Source organism: Festucalex cinctus, chromosome 1, assembly GCF_051991245.1.
Source record: "Festucalex cinctus isolate MCC-2025b chromosome 1, RoL_Fcin_1.0, whole genome shotgun sequence".
Taxonomy (NCBI): Eukaryota; Metazoa; Chordata; class Actinopteri; order Syngnathiformes; family Syngnathidae; genus Festucalex; species Festucalex cinctus.
In genome coordinates, this window is record NC_135411.1 from 11,286,975 (window position 1) to 11,300,525 (window position 13,551).

The window sequence follows — 13,551 nt, forward strand, 5'->3', positions numbered from 1 at the left end:
AAATATATATCGTAAATCTATTTACAAGTATTTCAAATTACAAACTCATACACATTAAAAACTGATCAATCATTTCAAAAATATTTTTTTTGAAAATATTTGATTTGAAAAGATTAGTTTAATTAAAAAAAAACTTTTAACTGAATTTTTTTTTTTTTTTACAACAAACTATTTTTACTATTACCTATAGCTTTCCAAGTTGCCAGACCTTAAGAGCTGTGTAGAACATTAAATAATATGCTCTATTACAGTTGCATACATCATGGTCCATTAGCTATATAGAACAATAAATATGGTACATTAGATGTACAGTATAGAACATTATGTATGCTCTATTGGATGTGTATAGAACATTAAATACGGTAAGTAGGGCGTGGAGAACATTGAAAAGCTCCATTAGTAAATAGTTTAGTACTTTTTGTTAGTTTGTGTACTTGATGCATTGAAGAAAGCACAAAGTGTAAAAGCAGTATTTATTTTCTCATCAACGTATCACAGCAGGTCAAATAATCCCGCTGCTGATGTCAACAATTGTCAAATTATGAATCTAGAACCAAAGAAGAAGTCCATCCCAAATGGAAGTAAGCAGTGCAAAACACATCGTCGTTCTAGAACACGTTTGTGTGGACTTAACATCTACAATGCCACTTTTTTTTTTGTTCAACGTGACTCCAGAGAGAAGTGGTTTCTTAACATTGATGATAATTACAGTTATTTACAACAAAGATTACCGTACAGTATTGCACACGACAATGGCTTTCACGCACACACATTCATTTATCATTGCTCACGTATGTATAACACAATCAACTACAGAACACATACTTGTAATCGTTCGTACAAACCAAAATAAAAAGCAAGAACGTTAATTTAAAAGAAATATGAACATCATTTCCAAGGCCTGCTGCTGGTACCTGACCAGACGTTTTTAGGACCCTCACTTGCCGCCATTTTGAGGTCTAAAACAACCTTCAAGAGGGGGCGTTTACCTGCTTTGTGTGTTTTGGACTGAAGCAACATGGTGCGGGTCTGCCGGCAGGTCAATGTAGTAGTAGTAGTAGTCCTAGTTGCAATTGTGGTACTTTGTGGTCAGTAGGTGGCGTTGGTGGGCTCCCTCTGCGAGCTGAACAGGATGTCGGCCTTGGAGCTGAGCACGTAGGTGAGCAGCAGGGAGGTGAGCAGAATGCCCACGCCCACGCCCAGAGTCACCATCTAGTCAGCGCAAACAGGAAGTAAGCATTTCACTCCCCATTAGTATTTAAAAATTAAAAATAAAAAATTAAAAAACATTAAAAAGTTACCTTACAATACAGTATAACACAAAATTTTGATGACAAATGACTATCAACCATGAACTCTTTTACTGCCACACGTTATTAAAAAACAACCCCCCAAATGCCAGCGGATTTCGAGTATTTTAACTCATTTTTCGAAGCAAACAGAATATTGTGTTCTTTTGCTACATAAACAACATGGGTACCACATGAAATATCACATTCTATTCTTTCATTATAAAAAACAGTTTCTACCTTATTCTGTTCTTTAGTAATCACCATTTGAAAATGGGTCATTTGAGTGACATTGAGCGAAAATTGAAAAGAAAAGATACATTTTCTCCACAACAGTGACTTTGATACTAATATTTTTTGTTTGGTGACTCTCCGTCAAATTAGGTTTAATGTTACAAAGGCTTTGATCATTCACGTCAGCCTTGAAAACGTTCTATTTCATCAGATTGCGTCATGTTTCATTGTAATTCGCAGCTCTAGTTAGGGCCCGAGCAGCTACCGCTGCCATCTGCTGGCCATAGTTAGTGGGTGTTTTTTTGATTTCACAACTCATTGACCCGGCTGCACTGCACTTGGACATTGCACTGACCACTGATATATTAAAAAATAAAAATAAATAAAATAAAATTGTTGACGTCAATTATGGCGGCATAAATCGTGATTTTACTAAACGTTTTTGGCCGTCAAAGAGTTAAATATGGCAGTATAAAACATTAAATATGCTGCATTAGAGTTGAGGTTGAAAAAACAATATAGCTCAATCTATATACACCATTTAATATTAGATACATGATTTGTATAAAGCATTAAATACAGTAAAACCTCCGGTGACGAACGCTTAAGCTCACGAACTTTTCGCCTCACGAACATTAAATTCGCGAGCATATAGTCTCTGCTGACGAACTCGTTTTCGGCGGACGAACCAAACCACGCGGTCGAACAGCACCACGGTGGCGGCCACGAGAAGCTGACGCACGCTCACCGCGTCCCAGTTCGTCACCCCCTTTCTTTTAGTGCGGACGCGGTTTGTGTTTGATAGACATTTTGGACCATATTGAGTGTGGTGCTCACTTTTTGTTGACTCGCTAAAGTGCTGCACTTCCTTGTTCACCAAGGTCTTTGAATCTTTGAAATATCAACTTTATAATAATTTGAAATGATGGAAAAAAACAAAACAAAATAAAAACAACATGAAAGTGAAATAAGAAGAGAATAAATACATTATTAGCAACGGAAAAAATAGTAAGAACAAATACTGACTGTTCCTGTGCATTTTGGCCTCTTGGGGGCAGTGTGGTGCATGTGCATCTGGCGTGCACACTTAAAGTGAGTACAGACGAAAGATGCGATTGAATTCTATAAAAATAACTCATGTTCCACACATTGGGAAGAATTTGTGCCTTTGCGTAGTGTTATCTCATCTGTGGGTATGTGTTCCCACGAGATTTGTGTGTGGATATTCGTTATTTGAAGGAAAAACAGTCCAGAAGTCGATGCTAACTTCCTGTTAGCATTTGCTAACTTCTGTTAGTGCTAGGCTAGTGTTGTTTTAAAAACAAAGCATGTTTTGTTTTTAAATACACAGTAGATGTAATTCTTTACGTTGTGCATTTAATTTTACAGTTAACTCAACTGCGGTGTCATTAAACAGCTTGAAGGACGCTTAGGGACAACAGAATAACCAGAATAACATACGCTACACGCTTGCTAGCTGCTAATGCTACGCAAGCAAACTGGTGCATTCAGGGTGCTTTCACAGCGTCGGAAACTTCGTTTTTCTTTGATAAAGTTTTAAGGGGAAAATAATCGTCTATTTGGGCCAATTGGCCAATGTTTGCAGGCCAATAATCGGCCGATTATAATCGACGTCCGATTATAATCAGTGTCCGATTAATCGGGCGGGCCCTATTTGAGAGCATTACATGTGATGTAAATATGGGCGCCGTATAGTACATTCCTACCTCCAACTCATGACTGGCCACCAGGAACACACGGCCCTTGATTGTCTTCCAGCGGGACTCCGTCCAGGTGGAGTAGTCCGTGGACGTGAACTCTCGCAGCGGGTCAAAAGCGGGCGACAACGCCTTGGAGAGGTGCACCGTGGAGCGGACGCAGTAGCCCGCCCTCTCGGTGGCGTTGGGCGGCAGCGGGCCTTGAACCCACGTGTACGTGTACATCTGATAAAAGGAGCAACCATCATTACATTTTTTTTTTTTTTTTTTTAATGGGAGCGACCATCCCGTCGCTATGACAGCCACTCACGTGTTTGCTCTCGGTATCGCTCTCTTGCATCCGCTGGTTCTGGCAGTCCTGCTGGGTGACGTTGACCACGCTGCCGGTCAGGTTGGCCAGCAGGTGCTGCACCAGGTGCGTGGGCTCGCTCGGCTGCTGCGCCACACCCACGTAGAAGTTTGTGGCCGTGTCCTCTGGAGCACAGAACAAACAACGTTCCAAATAAGCCGCCGATGAATATCTCATCACACATGTTCCAATTGTTTAGTCAAGTCATCTTTATTTAAATAGCACTTTCAAACAGATGAGGATATTTCCTCAAATAGTGAGTTGATATGCTCAACAAAAGTTTTTTTTTTTTTTAAGGTTAAGCATTTATTAGAAATGCCTTTATTTGCACAATTCAGTTATATAACATTATAAAACATATTTAGTCGGGGTGTGCCCGGGTCTACGATTCGATTCAGAATCGATTTTCGATTCAAACGATTTTCGATTCAAAATAATTTGCTTGACAAATGATTTCTGCTTCAATTTACAGATATGCACAACATTGTCATGATCTACTCCAGTCTGCTTTGCAAGACAAAATGACAAATAGAGACATTAAAGTGTCTTTTTTTTGTTTTTTGTTGAAACGTTTATTAATTTTGTATTGTAAGTACCTTTTTCCACAAAAACAGCATGTGGGCTACAAGTGCCTTTTCCCCTTCTTCTTCATTTCTAATTTAAATAAAATCGATTTTTGGATATTAATATCGATTCGATTCGATTAATAAATGAGAATCTTGATTCTTTTATAAATCGATTTTGTGGCACACCCCTATTTATTACAAGATAAGGCATTTATTAGCGAGGAGGTCTTACTTCGAATAAACAAATATTTATGACAATATTCTAAAATAGATACTTTATTTATTCACATAATGGCTAGAGGTGTTCATTTGCTCAACCGCAAGGAGGAAATTATGTATTGAACTGTAATAATGAAGAGTTGGCATTTTCATTATAATATTCTGCAGAGGCGGGCACTTCATTCGTTACGTCAGCCCATCATTGGCGGATGCCTACTTTTTGGTGAGTGATTCGGCAAAATTCTCCTCTATATTCGGCAATAAGCAGTATTCTAATATAATGTAGAAAGTAGATACCACAATTCTTCAAATAAAGCCTGGATCTGTTCATTTGCTCAACTACAGACAGCAAATTGTGTTTTATTTGTCAAAGTAAGGTATTGTATTGTACTGGCGAAGAGGCCTTAATTGACACAAGTCCTTCTTCACTCTAAGAGTCTAAAATATTATTAATTTTCCTTACATAGTGGACATGCATGTGGATATACTTGTGGCATAGAACAGATTGTAACTGGACTGCTGTGTTTGTCTTCGAAGATGTTTCACCTCTCATCTGAGAAGGCTTCAGCAGTTCATGCAGCAAGATGTGAACCAATTATTTGCTACGTGTTGGATCTACAGTATTTGAGAAACGCCTCCCTTGCAAAATTGCCCCAGCACTAGTTTCACCAATCCACATAAAACTGAGTGGAGAGATTTTGACACTTTGTATGGAAAGGTCACCAAAGACCCGATGCGCGTGAAAAGAAGTTGGGCATATTTCATGAAATTCCAGCAACTCACTCAGGTGGCCTGCGAGGTCGGCCGGAACCATCTGCTGCAGCCAGCTGTTATTTGACTGGATCAGGAATGAGTAAAGCATCCGAGTCACCTGCGGGAAAGAAAACCAACATGGACGTTGCAAAACTGAAAAGCTTACAAACCCATCAACTGATTCGCACCACAGAAAGTGCAATTAAATTACTATTTGGGCGTCAGCGCTGATGCCGCTCAGCTGGGATTGCTCTCCTCCCGCCTGCTTGTACAAAGCTCGAGCGACCATGGTGGCCACCTCGGCCAGAGCCTGAAAGATACACACAACAATCTTTACCGAAACCACATGGTGACAAATGGAGCTCCTTTTGATGGCGCCGAGGCAGACCTTGGCCGTGTCTGTGACAAATTGCAGCTGCTCCTCTTGGGTCAAGTTCTGCGGGTACGACACGCGGAGGTATTCTGCGTTGTCGTACAGGCTCTCATAGAACCTGCGCAGGAGACATACGTTTTACGCAAAGTTGACTTCATAATGGCCATGTTATACAAGTTACATATAAAAGATGCCTTCATAATGGCCTGTATAGATCTAGTTTTGCATCTTGTAGGTCTGAGTATCGATTAGGGATGTAACGATAAGGGCAATACCGTGATATCGTGTGATATTAGAAACGTCACAATAGCGTCATCATCATGTTCACAATATTCAAATGGAACACAGCTGTTAAAAAAAGTCAGGTTGATTTCCATTTGTGCAGTTCTAGCACCCTCTGGTGGATAATTTATTAGTGCAATTTAATTTTCATTAGGGATGTTTTGGCCTTCTATTTTTAAAATCTGTGGTAATTGTCAGATGAAGGGGAACGTAATATGCTTGTGATATGCTTGTCAATATGTGGAGGTACTCAATGTGTGCTTACATTAACAAGTTAAGCGCCTCAATATTGTTATTAGAGATTGTAGGTAGTTTACATGCATTGCTGTTATGTACAAAAGCACAACTTTTTTTTGGTATGAGCTCTTTTTTTTTTTTTTTTACAATATTGTGACCTTTTTTTAAATATCGCCAACCCCGCCACAATATCGTGATAATTATTGTATCGTGACATTCATATCGTGATAATATCATATCGTGATGTTTGGATTTCGTTCCATCCCTAGTATCGATTCTAATTCCTCAATCGATTTGGATTCACAAGAGCTCAGTTTGATTCAATTTCGATTTTTCCTCCCGATTCGATTTAATCTGATATTGATTAGTTATGGAACATTAATTCTTCTTAAATATCAAGTACCTGATAAAAATTCAACTAACATTACATTGTGCAGAGGCTGTAACTGGTTAAACGATTTAGTTCATTAATGAATGCAACACGTCGTGTTTATGATCACATTAGGTTTGCCCAAACATTGACATCAGCAAGGATGAGATGAAAATATTTTCAGAATTTAAAAAAATCTGAATTGTCTTAAAGTGCAATAAGTCAGTTTTTTCATAAATCTAAGAAAATACTTTTAAATTCAAGTGAACAAGAAATTTCAAATAGTAAGATACAAACAAGGCTTTTCAAATGAATTTTTTTATGAATTCATGGCAAAAAGAGATTGAAATAATCGATTCATGGCATTATGAATCGATATCAGGGTTGAAAAGGAAAATCGATTCGATACTTGCTTGCCTGCCCAACCATCAAATGTAAAATTAAACAACCATTAATTTTTTGTCTGCCCATTTCTCAAAGTGTGTCTGTGTGAAAGACCATCAATGCCACAAAAGTAGGGTTAATTTACATAATAATCAGCCTTACACTTTTTTTTTTTTTTTTTGGCCAATGATTCATGGCCACTTAAGCTAGTACGACTACCTCACATCATCTGAAACACGGAAATCCCCTGACAGCTATGAGCAGAGTTTTCATTTCCGAACATAATGCATAATATGTCTCCTTTAAATCACTTTTTCACCTGTTGCTGAAAGACGACTCGTGGTCCACGATCACCAAGCCGGGGATCGGCCGAGATCGCAGGAAACGCTGGAAGGATGAGGGTGGCAGCGGCTGCGACACGTCGGGTTCGCTGGCCGAGACGTTTAAAGCCGTCACGGCCAACTGGACGTTCTCCACCAGCGTCTTCACCTGCCACACAAAGACAGAAGCATCATAGAGGAGGTCTTATGGGATGTGTTGAGCCGGGAAGGGAGATCCACAAACCTGCACGTCGACGCTGGCGTTCCTCCTTGAGACGGGATCCGAGTGGAGCCACAGTTGGGAGTCGGCACGCAGGCCCACCTGAATGAAACCGAAGTTATTTTAGTTAACAACTAACAGAATAACTAAAATTCAAAAAACCTTTTCGTTAACGAAATAAAACTCATCCATTTTCTTAACCGCTTAATCCTCACAAGGGTCACGGGTGTGCTGGAGCCTATCCCAGCTGGCTTGGGGCAGTTTGGCGGGATACACCCTGAACTGGTTGCCAGCCAAATCCAGGGCGAGACGAACAGCCACTCATACTCACACGCACAAGCACGCCTAGCGAGAATTGTTCAATTAAGGGACAATTCAGTGTTCAATTAACCTGCCATGCAAGTCTTTGGAATGTGCGAGAAGACCGGAGTACCCGGAGAAGACCCACGCAGGCATGGGGAGAACAGGCAAACTCCACTGAGGAAGGCCGAAGCCTGGACTCAAACTCGCGTCCTCGGTACTGGGAGGCAGATGTGCTAACCAGTCATCCACCGTACCACCCACAAAATAAAATAATAATGAAAATTCTTTTTAAAAAATTTAAACTTTTCTATACACCTTTAAAAAGATCTGGGTGAAAGACGATGGCATATATGGCATGCATAATTGAGCAACGATGCAGATTGTTCGTAAGGATGTGTCATTTGGGTTATATTATTTTGGTTTAGGTGGTTTTTGTATTATTTCTTGGTAACATCTCAGTCCTTTTTTTTTCTCTTGTATTGTTGTTGTTGTTGTTATTATTTAATTGGTTAATTCTCGCAATGTTGAGCGTTTGTTGCGTGCCAGTTTGATTGTTACCTGTGAGTTTTCCATTTTTGGATGTAAAAAAAAAAAAAAAAAAAAAAAAAAAGGTAAACTAAAAAGTTAACAAAAAAAAAAAAAATAGTATTTTAAATTTATTAGACTACTAAGGGTAAGGAGTAAGATGGCCGCCATGTGGCTTCATCGGCTTGTACGGGCATGTATGGGCTATCGGCTATCTAGTAATATATTCAGATCAGTGTGTTTAACGTCAGGCACATTATTGAACAGCTAAGGTTGGGGCGAAGGGGGGGGGTCTCGCGCCAGTATTTACATAAGTAGTCATGGTGCAATTATCTCCTTCCTAAAATCCACCGAGGTTCGTAGCACTTTCTGTTTTTCTTTGCTGCCACTGGCACTGTTGTCTTTCTTTTGGCCCATGTCGAAGAAAATTGTCGTGGAAAAATCACTACTCGCGAACGTCGGAGCACCTTTGTGAGCGTTCACGCGCTTGCTCGAAATGAGCGGCGCCTCGAATCGACTACTGTGACGCGAGCATCCGGCACTGCTCGGCTACCCGTTCAAGGTACGTTCGGCTTTGCCTGGGTGTTCGGACTCCCAGAATGAGGTCAAACTCAAACATCTGTTCAAAGACACCAGCTAAAAAGTTTTTTGTTTTTTTTTGTAGCAAGTTAGCTTCAAACCTTCATGTCATCGACCCGTTGTGTTGTTCTGGCATGCACAGGAAGTCAAGCCCCCTTGATGCTTTTGCATTCATTGGAGCACAACTGCATGTTCAAACACACCTGTCCGACCTCCAGCAAAGAGTGAACGTTGTCTAAGTCCACCACAAACTGCTCATTCTCCATGTCGTACACCATCCGGGAACTGCCGATGTAGTCAAACGTTTCCTGTGGGTGAATCAAAAAAGTTTCAAACACACATAAAAACAATCAACAAGGTGAATATTAATGGGCGAACCCCCTGGAAGAAGGCGTAGAGGATGGTGCGGTTGGGCGGCGCCGCCTGGGTGACGTTGCGCAAGGCGTGGGCAGCCGCCAGCAAGGTGATGAAGCCCGAGGCGGCGCTCTGCGCTCCAGGAGCGATGTCAAAGAAGAACGATCGGCTGTCCAGCTGCACAGGGGGAGTAAGGAGCAACGCCGTCGTTAACATTTTTCAGCACAAAAGAGTCTCAAAGGGCTTCACATGCAGACAGTTGAAAATATTCACGACATCCCCTGATCGAGCCACAAGAGGGAAAGAAAACTTAAAAAAAACAAAACAAAAAAAAACAGTAGGGGAAAAATAAGAGACCTTGAGGGGCAAAAATTTACAGTTTGGGATGCTAAACAATATTAACTAGATTAGTGCGAAAGTCCATTTAGGAAGTTGAAGCACTGCAAGAAGATGGAGAACATCTGTTTGTTTGTTTTTTTAATGAACAATTAAGATTAAAAAAACAAAAAAACAAAAAAACAATTAATAAAAACAAAAGCAATTATTCCGTTGGGCGGGATATTATTTTGAACCTGCAATACAAAATTGTGTTTCCTTTAGGTTTCAGATATTGTTTTAAAAAAGTATTTGGTCATATTTTTTTAAAATCATTAGTAATAAAGAATTTTTTAGTTTTTTTTTATGTGTTCCCAATAAAGAAAACATTTTTTCGTTTTTACTTTTGGATAAAAAGTTTCTCTCTATTTGTTTTTTTTTTATGCATTAAAAATTTTTACCCCATAAAAAACAAGCATAAATTCTTATTGTGTTTTGTTTTTTCTTTTATAAAATGGAAATGTGTTTTATGCATTTTCTATGAATTAACCAAAAATCAACAATAAGGTTTTCTTCATGTTTCGGATTAATTGTTATTTATTTTTTTTAAAGATGTTTTTGTGAGACAACAACAATTTATTCCTTTTCTTTTTAATTAAAAAAAACTAACAAAAAGGTGTTTTCATGTTTTTGGATAAAAGCAGATCTGGAAATTTAGTTTAAAAAAAAACAAAAAAGTAAAATATTTGTGTGTGAGAATTGACATTGACAGTTGTTTTATTTTAAGTTGCTGCTTTGTGAAAAACACAGGACTGTCTCAGAAAATTTGAATATTGCGGGAAGTCCTTTATTTTCTGTAATGCAATTAAAAAAAAAAAAAAAGTCATACATTCTGGATTCACTTGGAAACACGTGCAGGTGTTTCGAGTTAATTAGACGATTCAAGTGATTAGTTGAATAGCCTACTTGTATACATTTTTCATGATATTTTAATATTTTGAGATAGGATATTTGAGTTTTGTTTAAGCTGTAAGCCATAATCAGCAATATTAAAATAATAATAGGCTCAGTTTTATCCCAAAAACATAACAATGTATTCAAAAAAAAAAAAAAAAAAAAAAAAAAAAAAAAAAAAAAAAAAACACAAAAATGGACATGTCTTTTTCACATAGCAGCGATGACAGTAATAACGGAGCAAGTAACTCACCCGAGCGGCGGCGATGACGACGCTCTCGGACATCTTGTGTCCTTTGGCCGTGTTGTTGAGCGGCCTGGTGGTGGCCCAAACGTTGAAATCGCCCAGCGGGTCGCAAACGTACTCTACACGGGAGCAAAGTGTTACGGGACACTTCCTCTGGTACGCCAAAACACACGTTGCCAAATTACCTGGCGTAATGCTGAAGTTGATATCGTTCCTCCTCATGCAGGTGGCCGTGTTGGTGACGGCCGACATGTGCGAGTAGAGCTGCATGGCGCACAGCGGGTACTGGGGGGCGGAGCCGTTCACCACGCGGTTATGGTCCAAGTAGCACTGCCGGAGATGAAGCCGAGGGGTGTCAAAACTTGCATTGTTCTTGCTCAACTGATGGAAAGAAGGGACGCCACCTACCTGTCGGATGAGGCGTGTCTCGTTGTCATCCTTCAGGGAGAAGATGGGGAAGTCAAACTCCTCGTAGGACAAGCCGTTGCCAAGAGGATTCCACACAGTCGTGCTGCAGTGAGCCAAGGCCGGGTCGTAGCTCTCCGAATACACGCCTGACGAGAATAATTTGACCATTCATTACATATTGCTTGTCTACAACTGTGCTGTTTTTTTGTTTAGTTTTTAGCTTTAATCTGGAAAAAATTGCTTTCTTAATGTTTTCTATTAAAAAAAAAAAAGAAAAAAAAAGTGTTTTGGACAAATAGAGCAATAAAAAAAAAAAACTGGAGCTGTGTGTTTTTCACTTAAAAATGACTTTCTTTTCAATGAAAACATTTTCTTTTTCGGATAAAGAGGATTTAGATAAAAAGCTACCAACATGGTAAATACTTGTTTCCATTGGATTGCATTCTATTAACAGTCCAATGAATCATGTAAAAAAGAAAGTGAGAAAAAGCACCTGTGTTTTCATTGGGACACCTGTTGTGTGGAGAGAAGCCCTCCACTGGGTTGGCGTTGGGTGCCACGACAGCGACGCCCGCCACTCTGCTGGAACCGTTGTTCAGCTTCATCATGATGGACCTGACCGGTACAGAGAAACCATTATGGAAAATGTACTTGTTAATTGCTCGTATGCAAATAGTTGCCTGGCAACCCATCAAGCATGAATTTAAACAACATTGTAGGCCTAAATCTTGTATAATCTGTCTTTCTGAAAATGTATCTCAGATCCGACATGGATTAGAGAAAACCACTGCAGTGGCGTAATACCTTGTTAAAAAAATACAAAATAAACAAAAAAACCTGGTGAAGAGCTGGTGTTCCAGAATAACCATATAGGGAGGATGGAGACCCGTGCGCAGCACAAAGTCCAGGTTTTCCTCCGACTCCAATACATGGAGCACCCCCACATCTCCGGACAAGGAGGCTGGCAGAGGAGAAACTCAAGTATTAACACAGCAATGAAATACGCTCATCAATTCATATGGTGGCTTTACTCACACTGGCAGCCGATCTGATGCGTGGCATTGAGCAGCCTCACACACGGAACGGTGTAGTTGAGGTGCACGTAGATCTTCTTCTCTACTGACGTACAGCCGACACCTACAAGAACAACACCGTAATTGGAGTACAATACCATAACAGTTAACACGACACTTTTTGCAGGGGATAGGGACCAAGCCCTGCAATAAAAAGCAAAAAATCAGTGAGTATTTGTCGCCAAACAAAAACACTGTTATTGTCTGTAGATGGCACAAGATGATGGCAATGCAGTTTTTTTCTATTAGACCAGGCTATGGTCTGAAAAAGATTAAGCTTCTCCCCTCAGTTAAACATAGTGGCCACCAGATGGCACCAAAGCAATATTTTATATTAGGCATGGCTAAGCGAAGACTGTTGAGCAAATACTAGTGAAATTCTAAAAAAACAATAACAAAAACGGGTTCAATTTATATTTAATCAGCTATGTGGTCACCATTCTACAACAACGCTTTGCACAGCCATGTAAGGTTGGTCAATTTAACCAACTTTATCAATGAATTTGACTTTGTCAGGACGATTATATTAATTCATTTTGTGTGTGTGTGGCTTACGTTTTTAAGTGGAGTCCAGTGGAAGGTAATTTCAGAGTAAAACTGTGCAGTTTACAGTAGCTTATTAAATATTCTCTACTTTATACTTTTATGAATAAAACGTCTGCTTTTTTTTTTTTTTTTTTTTTTTTTAACGAGGCCATTCTCCAAGGCCACTGCAGTTAAATGTTAGCCATTGCGGTGGTACATGGGCAGCCAAGTATATTTTTAGAAGGTACAAGCTGGGGTACCATTGGCCCTACTTCAAGGTGAGGTTAGAAATAAACATTAAACGTTGATTTTTCTGGGATTATTTCCACGCCGAACTGATAAGGAAGCCCGAAATTAGTTAAGCAAGACTTAACGTACATTTCACAACAGTTGTGTGTTAAGTTTATGGTCAAGTTGCGATGAATTACATGGATCGTACATGGGATATGATTGGAGGCTGCGGTCGAGCTCCAGGCGGTTTGAAATCACGAGTAGTCACGCTCAAGATCAGACGCCCATTGTTGGAGCACTAATCCAGATCGTCAGCACACAAAAACGTTAACTTTGCGTGATTTAACAGCCACGATACGTTAACCAGAGGGCCAACTTCCACTGGATTGATAACGTACTAATTAGCCGGCATTTAAGACACAAGCTAATTTTATTGAGAAGTCGGCTCGCTTACTAGCCTAGCATAAAGCTAGCTAACTCACAAAATAAGTCGGAACAATAGAAACGTTTTGTCTCTGAAACACTCCCCCGGTGCACAAAAATAGTAAGGTACACAAAATTAAAGGTGTCCTGATGTCAACTTACCGATTAAACACAAACAAAGTAGAAAATTAAAAGTCCATTTGTTCGACAGCAAATCCATCTTCCTGGTTTGAAAGATGACCAACACAACAGGAAGTTGCGAAAAGAAAACGTCCGGGTTCCGGTGTTTGACTTCCGGTC

General features: G+C 39.7%; 1 protein-coding gene across 1 annotated transcript; it reads right to left on the minus strand.

Moving 5' to 3' along the window:
* Nucleotides 1-459: 459 nt before the first annotated feature.
* On the minus strand, nucleotides 460-13,543 carry ncstn (nicastrin). The gene is made up of 17 exons (XM_077516085.1): nucleotides 13,414-13,543; nucleotides 12,035-12,136; nucleotides 11,837-11,960; nucleotides 11,493-11,614; nucleotides 11,000-11,145; nucleotides 10,777-10,921; nucleotides 10,598-10,710; nucleotides 9,100-9,252; nucleotides 8,925-9,029; nucleotides 7,339-7,416; nucleotides 7,094-7,263; nucleotides 5,517-5,619; nucleotides 5,340-5,438; nucleotides 5,159-5,246; nucleotides 3,552-3,715; nucleotides 3,251-3,466; nucleotides 460-1,212 (listed from the first exon to the last, which is right to left on the minus strand). The coding sequence occupies exons 1-17, from the start codon at nucleotides 13,469-13,471 to the stop codon at nucleotides 1,090-1,092; spliced, it is 2,109 nt and encodes a 702-aa protein (XP_077372211.1). The 5' UTR covers nucleotides 13,472-13,543; the 3' UTR covers nucleotides 460-1,089.
* Nucleotides 13,544-13,551: the final 8 nt, after the last annotated feature.